At 50.6% G+C, this 14,971-nt stretch overlaps 1 protein-coding gene across 6 annotated transcripts in view; it reads right to left on the bottom strand.

Annotated features, from left to right (window-relative positions):
* Window positions 1-213: 213 nt before the first annotated feature.
* Window positions 214-14,971, bottom strand: part of LOC308563193 (tyrosine-protein phosphatase non-receptor type substrate 1-like) — a 40,497-nt gene continuing 25,739 nt past the window's right edge. For 4 of the 6 annotated variants that reach the window (XM_081150007.1, XM_081150008.1, XM_081150009.1 and 1 more), the window contains exons 6-9: window positions 13,178-13,285; window positions 11,846-11,870; window positions 5,199-5,238; window positions 214-2,768 (exon numbers count right to left, since the gene is read on the bottom strand). In XM_081150007.1, the coding sequence (XP_081006133.1) occupies window positions 2,514-2,768; window positions 5,199-5,238; window positions 11,846-11,870; window positions 13,178-13,285 (428 nt within the window). In that variant the 3' untranslated portion in view covers window positions 214-2,513. Of the gene's footprint in view, window positions 2,769-5,186; window positions 5,239-11,845; window positions 11,871-13,177; window positions 13,286-14,971 lie in introns of all 6 variants that reach the window. The other 2 variants (XM_081150006.1, XM_081150011.1) reach the window with 1 other exon arrangement.

The raw sequence follows: 14,971 nt of genomic DNA, 5'->3' as shown, positions 1-14,971 counted from the left end.
AACTCAGCTCTGTCGGAATTCTGCTTGGACACAACCCTACCCCGACTCCCTCTGAGCCAGGGAAACAAAGTCTCTGTGCCTATTTGAAACCCAAGAAAGAAGACTGAACGCCACGATCATTGCTAAGCCCTAGGCCCGCATGTGATCCTCTCCCAGGCTCCTGGGGACGGGGGACACACTCAGAGACACAAGGACACTCAACATCCAAAGGGGTCATTGTTACCCAGAAATCTTTATTACAAAAATATTTTGCAAGCCAAAAAGTTTAAGTTGCAACTATATACAAAACGGGGCCTGTTTCCTTCCCAGCAGTCTTAAAATAAACTCTCGAAACCACGCTCCTTCCGCACTGTCATCCAACCTCTTCCTTTCCCTGGGGTTCGATACACAAGGTATGAGAATCTCCAGGCTGCCAGTCTGAGCTAAAACTACACGGCTTCCTTGGCCTCATTCCCTCACCCCCCTTCCAAAATTCAAAATAAAGTTAAATTAAAATGGCACCAAGAAAACATTCTTTCAAGATTCTGTGTGAGTGTGTATGTGTGTATGTGTGCTCTCTCTGGGCAGAAGACAGGGAGACAATGGTTTAAAAGCCAACCTTTTGGAATTTGGAAATAGTCCGAGGCAGGTGGCTGGGACACTGTGCTCCCAGATGCCACAGAGAAACTCTAGCTCGTTGGGCCAAAGCTGCCCACATGGCCTGTTGGCTCAGCTCGTCCCTGGATGCCGTCATGTAAAACACCAAATCCCTGTCCCCCAGCAGCCGGTCTGTGCTGCGCTCCCGGGGTTCCACCTGTAGGCTGTGCTTACAGGCAGAATGGGGCAGCTTCCCTTTCGCTCCGGGTGGCCTGAGCAACAATCCCTTAGGCACCAAGTCTCTGGACCCAGGCGGGGGCAGGGGTGGGGGGCGGCGAAGCTTAGTGTCTCAGTTCTAAGAGCTGAGTGGTTACACGTGAAGACACAGCGTGCAAATTCTGTTTGCCCTGGGCTCAGCCAGGCTCCTGCACTGAATTGGAAGGGTGGGGGTCAGAGGACAATGGGTCACAGCTTCTGCCCAACCTCCTGGGACAGAGGGATAGAAAGGTGGGTCAGTCCTGTCTTCATAGCTGCCCAGACCACCTGTCTGTCTTGGATTTATTCCAGTTTGATCCCAATGGGGTTTGAGAGCAGAGATGGAAGATTTCTGCTGCAGAGATCAGCTCAGAGAGCAGGAATGGGGGAAGGTCGCTAAAGGGGTGGGGGAAAAACCCAGGCACTGCTTCCTACCCTGCATGGCCCTAAAGTGCTTATGAGGAATGGTGGGGAGGAAGGCATCTTTCCTCTCCCCTTTCCAGGTGAGCAGATTGAGGCATTAGTCTTAACAAGACCGTAGCCTGGAGAAACACTGGCAGGTTCAGACTTACCACGCTGGGGGCAGGAAGGCAATAGTACCAGCCTCGTGGCTTGGCTGAGAACGTGGCCAATTTAGTCCTGGAGAGAAGGGTAAGCATCTCCGTGGAGCAGCCAAACTGGAACCTTCTTCTCATCCTCAGGGCTCTGGGACATGGAGGGACTCACTTTCTACTGCAGGATATTCCCTCCAGGAAACCAACTGCTAAATCTTGGACAGCACAAGACCCAACCATGTACTTCAACACATGACAAAGAGCCAAGATAATGCTGCCGTTGTTTTAAGAAAAAAACAAAACAAAACACCACAGATCAAATTTTCTTACACCTCAGTTTCAAGATTGCACGTTTCACATTTATCAATAATTTACAGGCGTCCACAGCGAGATGTTGCTGAGTTAGTGCTAGCTGGAGGAAGCAAGCTCAGGTCTAAAAGGCGAGGCAGGTCCACATGGAGTGTCAAGGTCAGGATGCTGGGTCCTCAAGAAGTCTCAGAGGGCAGGAGGAGGAGGGTCTTGTTACTCAGTCCTTGGTAGTGGAGGATTCCCTGGAGTGTCCTCCCCTCCCAGGGCTTGTGACTTGTCAGTCCAGGGATGCAGGAGGCCAGGACTATTGACAGCAACCTCACTGAGTCTCAGGATGTGGTCCCAGAGGGTTTTTTTTTTTTTTTTTTCCTAGCTTCTCCATGGATGGGGCAATTTAATTTAAGCAGAACTTTTCTTGGAGCCCCAGTTGCATGGTGGTGGTGGTGGGAGGGGCAGGTGGGGGTTCTTTCACTCCTCACCTCGGAAGATCAGGTTGCAGAACATCAAGGAGGCTGTCAAGAATTGCCAAGACCATGGCCAAGACCATGGTTGATGAAGAGAGGCATCAGAGTTCTTGGACTCCTGGTGGCTCTGGCCAGGTGGGCTCCCCGGCTGGTCTGGCAGCATTGGCCTCCATGTGTGGCAATGTAGGGGGCTGTGACCACCCTGGAAATGCTGGAGAGCCAAGCGGGCTGCAGAGACAAGATCCAGCCTCATCTTTGGGTCCCAAGACCTGTGCCATCCCGGCCCTTTAGGAACTGGGCTGGCTGCCCCACGTGGGACAGGAAGGATCATGGGCACAGACGACCCAGGCCCAGTTCACTTCCTCTGGACCTGGACGCTGGCATACTCCGAGTGAGATGGCTCAGGCTTGGGGGCTGGCTGCTTGGGGGCCCGGTTGAGGTGGACCATGTCCAGGTCGGCATAGGTGAGGGTGTCCTCAGGAGCAGTCGGCCGGACGGCCTCAATGCTGGCGTACTCCGTGTGGTTGTTGGACTCAGGGGCCCGGGGGGCCGACTTCTTCCTCTTGGGCAGGTTCAGGTCTGCATATGTGATGTCATTGTTGTCCTGGATCTAAAGGAGATGGAGAGAAGGTCATTCTGGAGCTCCCAGCCTCTCACCCACTCATCAGTACCAAATCTGGATGCCTCTGTTTCCTCTTGGTCCCCAGTGACTCAGCCATAGTTCACACCCAGCTCTTCTCTGGCCAAGGTTTCCTGCCTCCAGCCTTACCCTTCCAATCCACCTCCCTCCTCACACAGCCTGAGGATCTTTTTGAAAGCCACTGTGGTCACCTCCCAGCCCTCACTCAGTGTCACTTCCTCCCACAGTTGTGTCCTGCCTTGTCCTACTCCTCCCTCTGCCTAGCATCCTTCCCCCTCCTTCTCCTGGTGATGAGTTTAATCCACCCTGTACATTCAAGAACAAGCGTTGCTCCATCCTGAGACCCAATGGGCTGGGTCCAGGGCTCCTTCTCTGTGCTCCCTCAGCCCGTTTCTCCATTACAGCACACGCCACATAGGACTGCGTCTATCTGGGGGTCTGAGTAAACGCCGATTCCCTAGTGGGTGGGGACATTCATTCACTGACTCGTTTATTCAACAAATATTCACTAGGCATTTGTTATGATGCAGAAACCAAGGCTGATACAGAAGAAGCCTGACTGGTGTTGGCCAAATGAATGAATGGCAACAACTTCAGCCTCACTCAGGGTGAAGGTGGGCACTGGGAGACAGAACAAGGGCATGAGCGAATGAGGCCTGTTAGAAGGGTGGTAAAGGTTCTGCAGTCAGAAGCCTGAAGTTTAATCCTGGTTCTGTTCTCTCTAGCTGAGAGGCTTTGGGCAATTCATGGCATCTTTCTGGGCCTCAGCTTCCCCATCTGTAAAGTGGGTATAATAATCGTATCTATCGCCAGGGTCACTGTGAGGACCAGGTGAGATCCTTCAGGTAACACTCTTAGAATGGAGCCTGGCATGCACTGAATGAGCACGTATGTTCAATAATAGTTGAAATTATCAGCCATCCCGCAAACCTGAATATCTCTCTCCCACGTGCTAATCTCACCACCAACTGTGCCCTAAAATTACCCACCAGGAACGATGAACTTTGCTTCTTCTGTGTCTGGCACCTATGCTGCAGAAGCGGAGAGGAGCTGCCCGCATGGGTAACTCCTGGTTGCTGCATGACAACCCCAGGTCTCAGTCCCTGACGGCTATCAGCACCATGCTGTCACCTGGATCACCTTATTCAGGCCCTGTCACAACCCTGCTTGGTTGGAATGATGTACCCCAGTTTACAGGTTTACTAAGACCCAGGGAGGTTAAATAATTTGGTCAAAGTCACACAGCTGAAGAAGATCTAAAGTCTGTTGAATCCTAAAGCTGTGGTCTGACCACAGCTCCTCTGTCCCAACTCTGCACGGTCACACTTCTCTCTAGGAAACCCACACCAACAGCATGAAATGCCCTCCCTGGCAAGGGCTGGCACCTGGTACCAAGAATCCCAGACACCAGGCTGCAAGTGCCACAAGAGCTGGGCTGGCACATAGTAGGTGCTCGGCAAGCCTTTGCTAACTGAATTTGGTATAGGTTTCAGTGATCAGTTCTTTCACCATCATTCTTTCCCTGGAAGGTTCCAGAAAGAAGTCCACAGGTAAAATGACTGGGGAGAATGTCCCATCTCCCACAATTGGAAATTGTCATGTTTTTCTAATCACCACCTGAGCTCATGCCCGGGGCCATGGGGGGCCGCACTGGGTCAGGAGAGCAGGACACAACATTGTGGCCTACAAACATCATGTCTGTTACCAGCCCTGAGTCTCTTCAACAGATTACATCTAAAGCGATGACAACAGCCAGGAAATGTCAAGGACAGCTGGCGTTCTCTTGTTCCAGGTTCAGGGCAGGGCCTGTCTTGTTACAAGACACAGGGGAGCCCTCTGCCTCCGAGGTCTGACAGCAGCAGCGGGTCAGGAGCAAGGCTGGGCTTCTCGGAAACAGGCCAACCATGCTGCTTGTGCCATCCCCTCGGCGATGAGGAGGCGGCGCTGCCAGCTGGAGGAATTAATGACACAAGGTCTTTCCATCAGAAAGACAGATGCTGGCAGCGCCATGTTCCTCTGTGGGAGAGGCACAAGGCGGAGCTAAGAGTGAGCTGGGCAGGGTGTTCCCGCTGGACGGACTGGCCTGGACAAATGCACGCAGGCAGGATGGCACCGTCCACCTGAAGGAAGGCTGCGCACATTGTGAAGGGCGCCCCCTGGAGTTGTGCAATGGGCGGCACTGAGCCAAGGAGGTGGAGACAAGCATCTGGCTGGAGCAGAGGGAGAGAATGTGCAGAGAACCGGGGGAAACGAGAATGTAAAGAACCTCCACCCCCGCCCCCCGAGCCCTTCCAGCCTGGGAAAGGAGTCTTAATTTAGAGCAGAATCTGCAGCTCCAGCTGGTGTAAGAAAATCACACCATCGAGTTTCCCAGGAAGGGCACCTCACCAAGGACTGTACCTGGGTTACTTCTCTGGCATTCTTCTCGGGCTCATGCAGCCTAAAAAGGAAAGAGACACACAGATAAAAATATCCTCCCTATCTCAAGCGCTCATGTAAATTGATAAGAATAACATTGAGGTTCTACTTCCTATGTGGGTGGAGGACATGGATGCGCGGTTCACAACAGAAATACAACTGCTTATCAAATGTTTGGACAAATGGGTCAGTCTCACAGAAAAGGAATTTCAAGCAATTTTTTTAAGCTACTCTATCGGCAAGGATCTTTGAAAATTAGAATACTCGGTGCTGGGGAAGATATGGTGAAACTGGCATCTTCATATATTGCGGGTGGGGGGGCAACCCAGTGCAACCCTTTTGGGAAGCAGCTTTGTTAGCCAAATCAAGAGCTTAAGAACTTGGGAGGTGTCCTCATCTTTTGACTCATAATTGCATTTGTGGGGGAATCAAAATACAGAAAAAGCTTTATGCACAGAGGCACTGGCTCAAGGAAGGGTGGGGGAGGGCGGTCTGCATCTAACAGCTCTGCCAGTGGGGACTGGTTAAGGAAATTAGTATAGAATCGTAGATAAAGACTTAAAAGGTTTATGAAGAGGTTTCTTTTTTTATTACAAATGATTACATTAAAAGATAAGTGAAAAAAACAAAATTCTCAGTGGAATGATCTCGATTATGAAAAATGTGTGGATAACACTGGAAGGAAACAGTAAAATGCTAATAGCAGTGGTCTTTGGGTGGTATTTTTTCTTCCTTTTAGTTTCCCATATTCTCCAACTGTTCTATATCATACACATCTAGGTGTTATCATTAAGAAAACAAGAGGGGCCCTAGCCAGTTTGGCTCAGTGGTTAGAGTGTTGGCCCACGGACTGAAGGGTCTCAGGTTCGATTTCGGCCAAGGGCAGGGACCTGGGACACAGGCTCGATCCCCAGCCCTGGTTGGGGCACTTGCAGGAGGCAACCCATCGATGTGTCTCTTTCACATCGATCTCTCTCTCTTTCTCTCTCCCTCCCTTCCACTCTCTCTGAAAAGCAATGGAAAAAAATATCCTTGGTGAGGGTTTAAAAAAAAGAAGAAAAAAAGAAAAGAAGAGGGAAGGATCAAATGTCCGGGTTAATCAAAGCAGCCATTCATGCACTTGATTCTATAATTGGAGGCCATGGCTTGGCTCGCTGCAGGGTCACAGCAAGGTGGTGAGCGAACCAGAGCCACTGGTTCTGCAGGAGTTGTATAAATTCTCAAGCCACAACTCTGCAACGTTAGCCTGGATAATGTCAGAAGTGAGCAATGGGGCTTGGCAGCAGGGTTATTAATGGATTTGGCATGGGTGCTTGGCTCAGAAAGCAGTTGTGGGGCATGATGGGCCCAAAGTGGCCACAAAAACGACCCTCTGGGGGCAGGGACACAGTCTGGTAAGGAAGATCATGCAGATCTAGCCACATCCCACCTGCTTCCAACCCTTTGGAGTTCCCAATGCCTCTGGTTCAAGTCCAACTCTTCACCCTGCTTGTAAGCCCCATGTTGGCCCCTACTGACCACATCCCCCAGACTCATTCATTCCCCTGTCTCTGTTTTCCCCACTTATCCACCCACCAAATATTTCTAGAGGACTACTTGATACGACACAGTGTCTGTGTCAGCAGCAACAGACCCTCTGGACCACTTTTTCTCTTGGTTAACTTATGTATCATTCAAGACTCAACTGTGGCATCATGTCCTTGGGGAGGCTTCTCTGAGAGTGATAACCTGGCTGAGCTGAACCTGCATGACAATTTCAAGCCTCCTTATATATTTTCCCATCTGGTTTATGTGTCTGTCTGTCTGTCAGGCTTCCTTACCATATGGGTGATCAAAAAGTGCTCAAAAGTGACTTGGAATGAATGCTAGTCAGACTGCCCCAGGGCCTTTGCACACTCAGCCTTCCTTGCCTCTTCATCTAGTTCTCTCCTCTTCCCTCAGACCCTGTTTCAAATAGTCCTTTCTCCGGGAAACCTTCATTGGATCCCCCAACTCCTTTCTCAGAACACTGGCCTCCTTTCTTTCAGAGCAATATTTCAGATAGGAAGAAATTATCTGTTTTTTATGTGTCTGTCTCTTCTCTGGTCTCTCCTTTCTCAGGGAGTGGTACTGCTATTACTCATCCCTGTGCTCGGGCTAAAGAAGTGGGAGCCATCCCCAAGTCTCCTCTCTCCTCCTTTACAACCCATGTCTGATCTACTACAAGGCTTGTTTACTCTGCCCCCCAAATACATAGCAAACCCAACTGCTCCATCACCTCTATCATCCCAGCTCCTTAGATTCCTGAGGTGCCTCCTCCCTGTGTTCCTGCTTCTATTCCTGCACCCTACATACCATTCTCCATGTGTAAAATGCACAAATGATGTCGTATCATTTTTCTGCTCAAGCCCCTCAACCCCTCCCCCAACACAGTGAAGTCCATCTCTGTATCCTGACCGGTGAGGCCCGCATGACCTGCCCCTAGTCTCCCACCTCTCTCCCCCCGACTCACTCCACTCCAGCTGCCCTGGCCTCCTCCACGGTCACAGTCATCTCCAACTGCTCCTGCCTTGGGGTCTTGGCACTGGCTGTTTCCTCTGCCTGGTCCACGGGTCCACTAGGACCCCAGACAGCCCCATGTCTGGTGCCTTCTCATCCTTCAGCTATCTTCTAAATGTCACCTCCTCAGAGAAGCCTTCCCTGATCACCTGCCACATCCCACCTCCTGCTCTGCTCTGTGCCCAGCTTTATTTTATTTAGTCAGCACTTGCATCATGCTGTGTATTAACCTCCTGGCTTGTTTGGTCGCCTGCCTCCCAGTGGACCATGGTCTCCACACGGGCAGGGACTAGGCCCATCTGTTTCACCGCTGGAGCCCTGACACCTAGTAATGGGCTGGCGCACTGTTAGCATGCTGTAAATATTTGAGGAATGAATGAATGAATTAATGAACATCTGTCCCATCAGATCACAAGTGCCATGACACTGGGGCTAGTGTCTTTTTTGCTCCCCTTTGCAGTCCCCAGTTTAAGTCCTGGCACTGAGCTGGGCTCAATCAGCTGAATAAATGAAAGGATCAGGAAAGCCCTAAATATTCCAAGGATAAACGCAGTGAATGTCTGACGAGTGAACAAATGGCCAACCGAATGAACCCCAGTGCCCAATTAAGAGAGTAGACACATTTTGCCGCTGTCTGAGCTGGGGAAGATTACAGACAGTGATCTGCCTGTACGTTCCTAACCCAGGCAGTTGGACATAGCCAGTCCCTCCGCCGGCTCTGCAGCCAGAGGGGCCCTTTGAGCTCAAAGCGGAGGCATCCCCATTGGCGCCCTCCCCGCAGCGCTCAGTGATGCTCATGCCAACATCCTCTGGAAAGCGTCTGATCCCAGCCAGCCCAGCAGAAGCAGCTGCTACATGGGAAACCACCATTACCACTCGCTCCTATCGCTTTGGTTTAGAGAGATGAAAGGAAGCAAGCCATCTCCTGGCTTCCTGGGTAGGCTCATGATGGAAAAATAAAAAACAGGCAGAAAACAGCTGACTTCTCCGAGGAAGAAGAAATAGGCTGTGAGAGGCCTGGGCGCAGATAAAGAGCATGAGCTTCAGTGTCAGGACAGCGGGAGGGAGCCACAGTGCCAGCGCTCACTAGCTGAGGGACCCTGGGAAGGTCACAGGACTTCTCTGAGCCTCAGTTGCCTCAACCACACAAAGGGCCAATAATAACCTTCTAGAACAGGCTTCTCAAAGTCTGGCTTGGGCACAGCAGCATCAGCACCACCTGGGAACTTGTCAGAAATGCAAATTCTACATCAGAAAGTCTGGGGGTAGGGCCCAGAAAGCTGTGTTTTTAACAAGTCCTCCAGGGGATCCCGCTACACACTCAAGTCTGAGAACCACCACTCAATTAAGTTGGGATAATAGTAAATCATAGGGTTTTTGTGATAATTAACATCACCTTTGGGCTAATATAGGCAAAGGCATAGATCAGTTCCTGGAACCCGGTGAGTGCTCAATAAATGTCAGCTGCTGCTGCTGTCATTATTATTATTGACACTGCCCTTTTCTTCCAGAACTTATTGTCTAATTGGGAAGATAAGACAAATAAAAATTAATGACAACAATAAAAACAAAACGAAAAAGAGAGATGCTTTCATATTTGGGGTCGTGAAGACACTGAGAGGGAGAGTTTTAGGATTCAGAGAAGGAGGAAATGAAGACCACTGCAGTGGTTTGGGATGGCATTCATTCATTCACTCATTCATTCGTTCGTTCGTGCGTTCACTTGTTCATTTAACAAACCTTTACTGAGCACCTATTCCATTCCAGGCCCGGTGCCATGTGCAGCAGCTATTAGCCGTGAACACTAGGGGAATGATCCTGCCCTCAAGAGGGATGGGTTATAATCTGGGGACAAGTGCAGATACAGCTTGAACAGGCCAGGATGTCAATGCAGGGGCACCAGGAGAGTTCCCATGAGGGGCTCCAATCCTGGGGGAGATACTGCTCTCTGAGCCCGGAGGAAGAGAGGAAGTGCCCACTCTAGCTCCCATGTCACACAACGCCCTGGGTGGTGAGTGAGCAGGGGTGCGGGAGCACATCTCTGGGAGAGAGGCCAGCGCCTGGGCTAGGAGGACAGCGAGGCCTCAGGGAGGAAGCGAAGGGAGTGCAGCGTGGCTGAGCCACAGAATGCGAACACTGGGGAGTGGCCAGAAGTGAAACTGTCCATGTCAGCAGGGGCCAGACCACGAGGGGCTTGAGGACCTCAGTAGGGCATCTGGAATATCTTGAGGGCCACCAAAGCCAGTGAAGGTTTACAGGCAAGAGATGGAAGCCCTGGCAAAAGTGCATACTTGGTGTGCACACACACAGCACCCCGCTGCCCCAAACCTTGTGAATGTCCTTGACTTTACATCCAATGCAGCAGCAAGTCCCCTTGGCCATACTTCCAAAACATATTCAGAATCTGACTATTTCTCAGCCCATCCCACCACCTTGATTGAGGGCACCATCATCTGCTTGGACCATTGCAGAAGCTGCCTCCCTAGTCTCTCTGCCTCCACTCTCACCTCCTACAGCCGTGTCCCCATACAACACTCAGGATGATACTTTTAAAAGTCAGATCATCTCCTTCCTATGGCACCTTATCCCATTGGGAATAAAACCCCAGGTCCTAGCGGCCACAGGCCCTAGACCACTGGCCCCCTCTCCAGATCTTCAGTTCCTGCTCTGTAATTCTGAAATCCACAAAGCTCTAAAAAAATCAAAAGATTTGCAAAACCCATTTGGTGGCAAAACCTGACCTAAATCAACATGAAGCTATTTGTAGTTTTTATTTATTGCTTAGAACAGATGTTCAGATATTTCCAAGCAGGTACATTCACGAAGATTATGGGGTGCTGCTTCTATTCTGTTGGGGTGAACATCGGGGGCCTCCCTGGAGCTGAAAAGCCTGAATGAGTAACACAGCCGGCTGCATGGGTTTCGGCTAAGAGCCCGAGGATCTGCATCTCCCTGAGCTCATCTCCTGTCCTTCTCTTGTTCCTCTGCCCCAGCTGCACAGGCCTCCTCTGCCGCCTGGAACATCTCATATTGGGCCTTAGCCACACGTGCTCTCTCACCCGCACTCACCTCTGCTTCCTAGCTCCCTGCTCAGAACCCTGCTCACATCTTTAGAGGAGGCCCCTCTCCCTGCCTAAGATAGTCCTGCCATAAATCTCCATTCCTTTGATTTGTCACCACCTGACATGACGTTACATATTTTACCTCTATGCTCACTGCCTGCTTCTCTTACCAGTGTCTGAACCCCATTTAGGTCTGGACTGTTTTTGTTGTTGTTGTTAATCCACTCAAGGATATATTTTTCCCCATTGATTTTTAGAGAGAGTGGGAGGGAGGGGGTGGGGGGGGAGGGAGGGGGAGGGAGAGAGAGGGAGAGAGAGGGACATGGTCGATTGGCCGCCTCCTGCACGTGCCTGACCAGGGCTGGGGATCGAACCTGCAACCCAGATATGTGCCCTTGACCAGGAATGGAACCCATGACCCTTCAGTATGTGGGCTGACACTCTAACTACTGAGCCACACTGGCCAGGGCAGGTCCAGACTGATTTTTGTTCACTGCTGTATCTCCAGTACCCAGAAGTGAGCTGGCACATAGTAGGGACTCAGTAAGAATCACTGAAAATATGAATCAACAAACTAAGGCACCATCTGTGATGTAATGTCATCACCTTCGCCTCTGACCAGAACACAGGCTTCAGGGCGGCACAGATGCTTTCCAAGGCCATCCATGCCAAGGTACTCAATAAATATTTAATGAACGAAGGAAAAAGCAAAGTATACAACTTGGATCTGGGGGGGCATGTACAGGAGGCTTCTGCCACAGTCCAAACAGGATTTCATAAGAGTCTTGCTGTCTGTGCACAGCAGGCAAGAACTCAGTGCCTCTGTGTGCAGAAATCCCCTCAAATCCCCTCATTTGAGACAATAATTAAAACTGGGCCTGGCATGAGGAACTTACAAAGGAAAGGCATAGAAAGGTTGACCAGCGCAAGTGTGAGGGCCAGTGGGTGTGGATTATGCTTTTCAGTTTGGAGGCTGTCAAACAACTAAATAACAATTGCAAAAGCATTCGAGGCCAGCAATGCACATACCTTGTAGAAGAAGTGGAGCCCTTGGCTGAAAGAGAAAAGAAATAAAAGCCAGTTATTTAACCTACAAACATACTTTTCTCATGTAACTTTAGGAGGGCAGGTAGTGGGCAAAGTTTTGCCTCCAGTAACATTGGGAGAAATTGTTGAAATCATATCCTCCCAACTATAGGAAACCCATGCTCACCCCACTGGGGTGGTCCATTATCTCCCACTGAGGAAGACCAGGAGCTGGGCCTTTCTCACCTCTGGGAATTGCCAAAGGTCAGATCCCCAAGCAGACTTCAGCCTGGGAGGGGCCACCTGTCCTATCCCTGGTCTGGGCCTCACCACCTTCTCACCTGAGACCCTTCATTAAGTCTGGATCCCAGTCATGGCCTTTCACTGCTGGAGAACAGATTCTAGCAGGGCTGTGAGCTGGGGAGCAGGTGTGAATCCCACTTCTGCCACCAACTCACTCGCTGTGTGACCCTAGATGGGTCATTTCCCCCTCTGAGCTTGGATTTCAGCTGACTCACAGGACTGGGCTGGACATTCATTTATTTTAATGTCACCACTTTCCCAAAAAGAAGAAAGAAAGAGTCCATCTGGTTCAGAGATTTTTAAACCTGTGCTATGGGGCATCCCACAGAGAAGCTGCTAGGGTTCAGCCACCATTTGACTTGAATTTCACCACAAAATTGTAATTAAAAAGCAACATGCACACTCAAATGCGCTCTGCACCTCGTGTTAACAGGCTGGAGGCTGTCACAATGCAAAAATTCTCACTGCTAGGTTAATTCTCGGTGCCTGGGCAGGTATTGGGTTTTTAGGTGAGTGGGTACCAGTGGGAAGGTTGCAGCTCAGCATCTAACATCTTAATGGAGGCTGATGGGTTGCAAAGTGCTGGGACATGAGATGTCTCAGGAAGTCCAATGATTGATCACCCCATTTTACACCAAAGAGATCGGGTGACTCTTTACAGTCACATAGATGGTAACTGGTAGAATTGAAATGAAGATATTTCACTGTATTGAGGTTGAGGATGGGTGGACCCTTCCAGGGACCAATGAGGGAGAGGGGGGCATCTCATTGGGATGGAAGTGATGTGCAGAGAGGGCCATCCTGCAGCCATGAGAGGAAGGCCATGGGAGGGCCCCACCCAGATGCCAGCCTGGTGGAGGTGTCACGCCAGCTATGGCAGTGCTACCTCTGGACTTTGATCTTATTACAGGAAGTAACTGGACATCCTAATGGCTTAAACTATGCAGAGCCCAAAGCAGTCTTGTGTCCTCTCCCTTTGTAAAGGACAGCCTAGGGGCAAACTTTTGGGGAGAAAGCAGGGAATCCACACACCTTTCTTCTGCCGGATTCGAAGGAGATAGAGGGCCGCCATCAGCAGGGTCACCAGCAAGGCACACACCACGCCCACCACAATAAAGATATTGAAGTTCTTAGTATCGCCTAGAGACAAGACAGAATAGAGGCTTCAGGAACACAAATGCAAACAAAGAAAATTACCACCCACCGCCTCCTTTCTCCACTAGACGGGCATCATTAACTAAGAACATCTGGCTGCATCTCCTTGGACGTTTCCAGCCACATGGGCACGTTCATGGTTCCACACACATGTCCCCACGTGGGTCAACCATGGGTAGCACAAAAACCATGCTGAGGTGCCAGGAGGGAAACTGTTTGGTGCTGATAGCCATGGTGGAAACTGGGCTACAACCAGTGGCCACTGTGGTAGCACAGGTCCATGCAAACTCTGAATCACAATGGGGAGAGTGAGGAATGGTTGAGATGCAGGTGACTAATGGACTCAGTGAACCTCTCAGAGACTGTCCGCTGATTAGTGCCTACGACCCCGGCACAGGGGCTCTGAACCCAGGACACTGGAAATGAAGTTAAGGACTTGGCTGGCCCTAGGGCACATGGAGGGAACCTACACTAGAGTGCAGTGGGCAGTTGGGAGCACGGCTGAGCTGCAGAAACCTGGGTTCAAATCAATGCCCCTAGTTGTGCGACCTTGAGCCAGTCATTTAAACCTCCACACACTGGTTTCCTCCTGCGTTACTGAGGCCAAGAATTATCTCTACCACATTGGGTAGGTCTGAGGATTAATTCAGTAGATAACCAAACAACCAACTAATTCATTCTTTCATCCTTGCTAAAAGTATTTCTTGAATGCCTACTATGTGCTGGGCTGTATGCCAGGGCCTGAAGCTGCGATGCTGGGGTTCCTAGCAGCTGAGACTCCAAGCTAGGGTCACAAAGCTCCTCTCCTTCATCACTGCCATGAATAAGCAGAGAGGCCCAGAAAGAGGCACTGACTCGTCCAAGGTCACCCATCAAGTCTATGACAGAGCCAGAGATTGACCTGCACATCCTGTCTCCAAGTGCAGGTCTCATCCTATGAAAACCAGGCATCGGTGGCATCAAAGGGATCCCTTGACAGGGCACCAGGACCTCTTTGGAGCCCCCTGAATCTTGAAGGATGCACAAAGTAAAGAAATGGCCTGTTCTAATCCATTCAAAGGGTCTGCCATGTACAAGGCACAGCCACGCTAACGACAGTGATGGAACATTCCTCAGTGGCACCGAACGCCAACTAGGTGCTGCCATTCTGAAGAAGAGAGATACATGACCACACGTTGGAAGGGTGCTGAGAAAATAGCACCCTGACACCTCTGGCCCTCCCAGGAGAGTGGCAGCATCACCGCCACCTTCAGTGAGCTTGCACTTTGGCCCAGAAATGCTCTTTGGGAAATCGTCCCACAGAAGTAGCTGCACATGTAACAGAACAGGTACAAGGACATTTACTGCAGCAGTGATTATATTAGACATAAGCCACAGACACCCGGGCGCCCCGCCCCGTTTCCTGGGGGGCAGCTTGCATGGCGGCCTGGACATGCAGAGGTTAGAAAGAACCAGAAGGAGGGAGGGGCTGGCAGGGACAGTGAACGCAGTGACTGTTAGGAGAAGCAAGCAAGCAGCAGGACACCGTGAGCTGGATGGTCCCCTTTCCTCTCTCTCTCTTTCTTTAATGTATATTCGTGTCAAATATCTGTAAGAGTAAGTACCAAAGTCTTACCAGTGGTGACTATGGAGTGTGTGTGGGGTTTGGGGGAGGGGATCTCACTTTAAAAT

This window comes from Miniopterus schreibersii, assembly GCF_964146895.1.
Source record: "Miniopterus schreibersii genome assembly, chromosome: 10".
NCBI lineage: Eukaryota > Metazoa > Chordata > Mammalia > Chiroptera > Miniopteridae > Miniopterus > Miniopterus schreibersii.
This window is presented reverse-complemented; position numbering and strand designations above follow the sequence as displayed.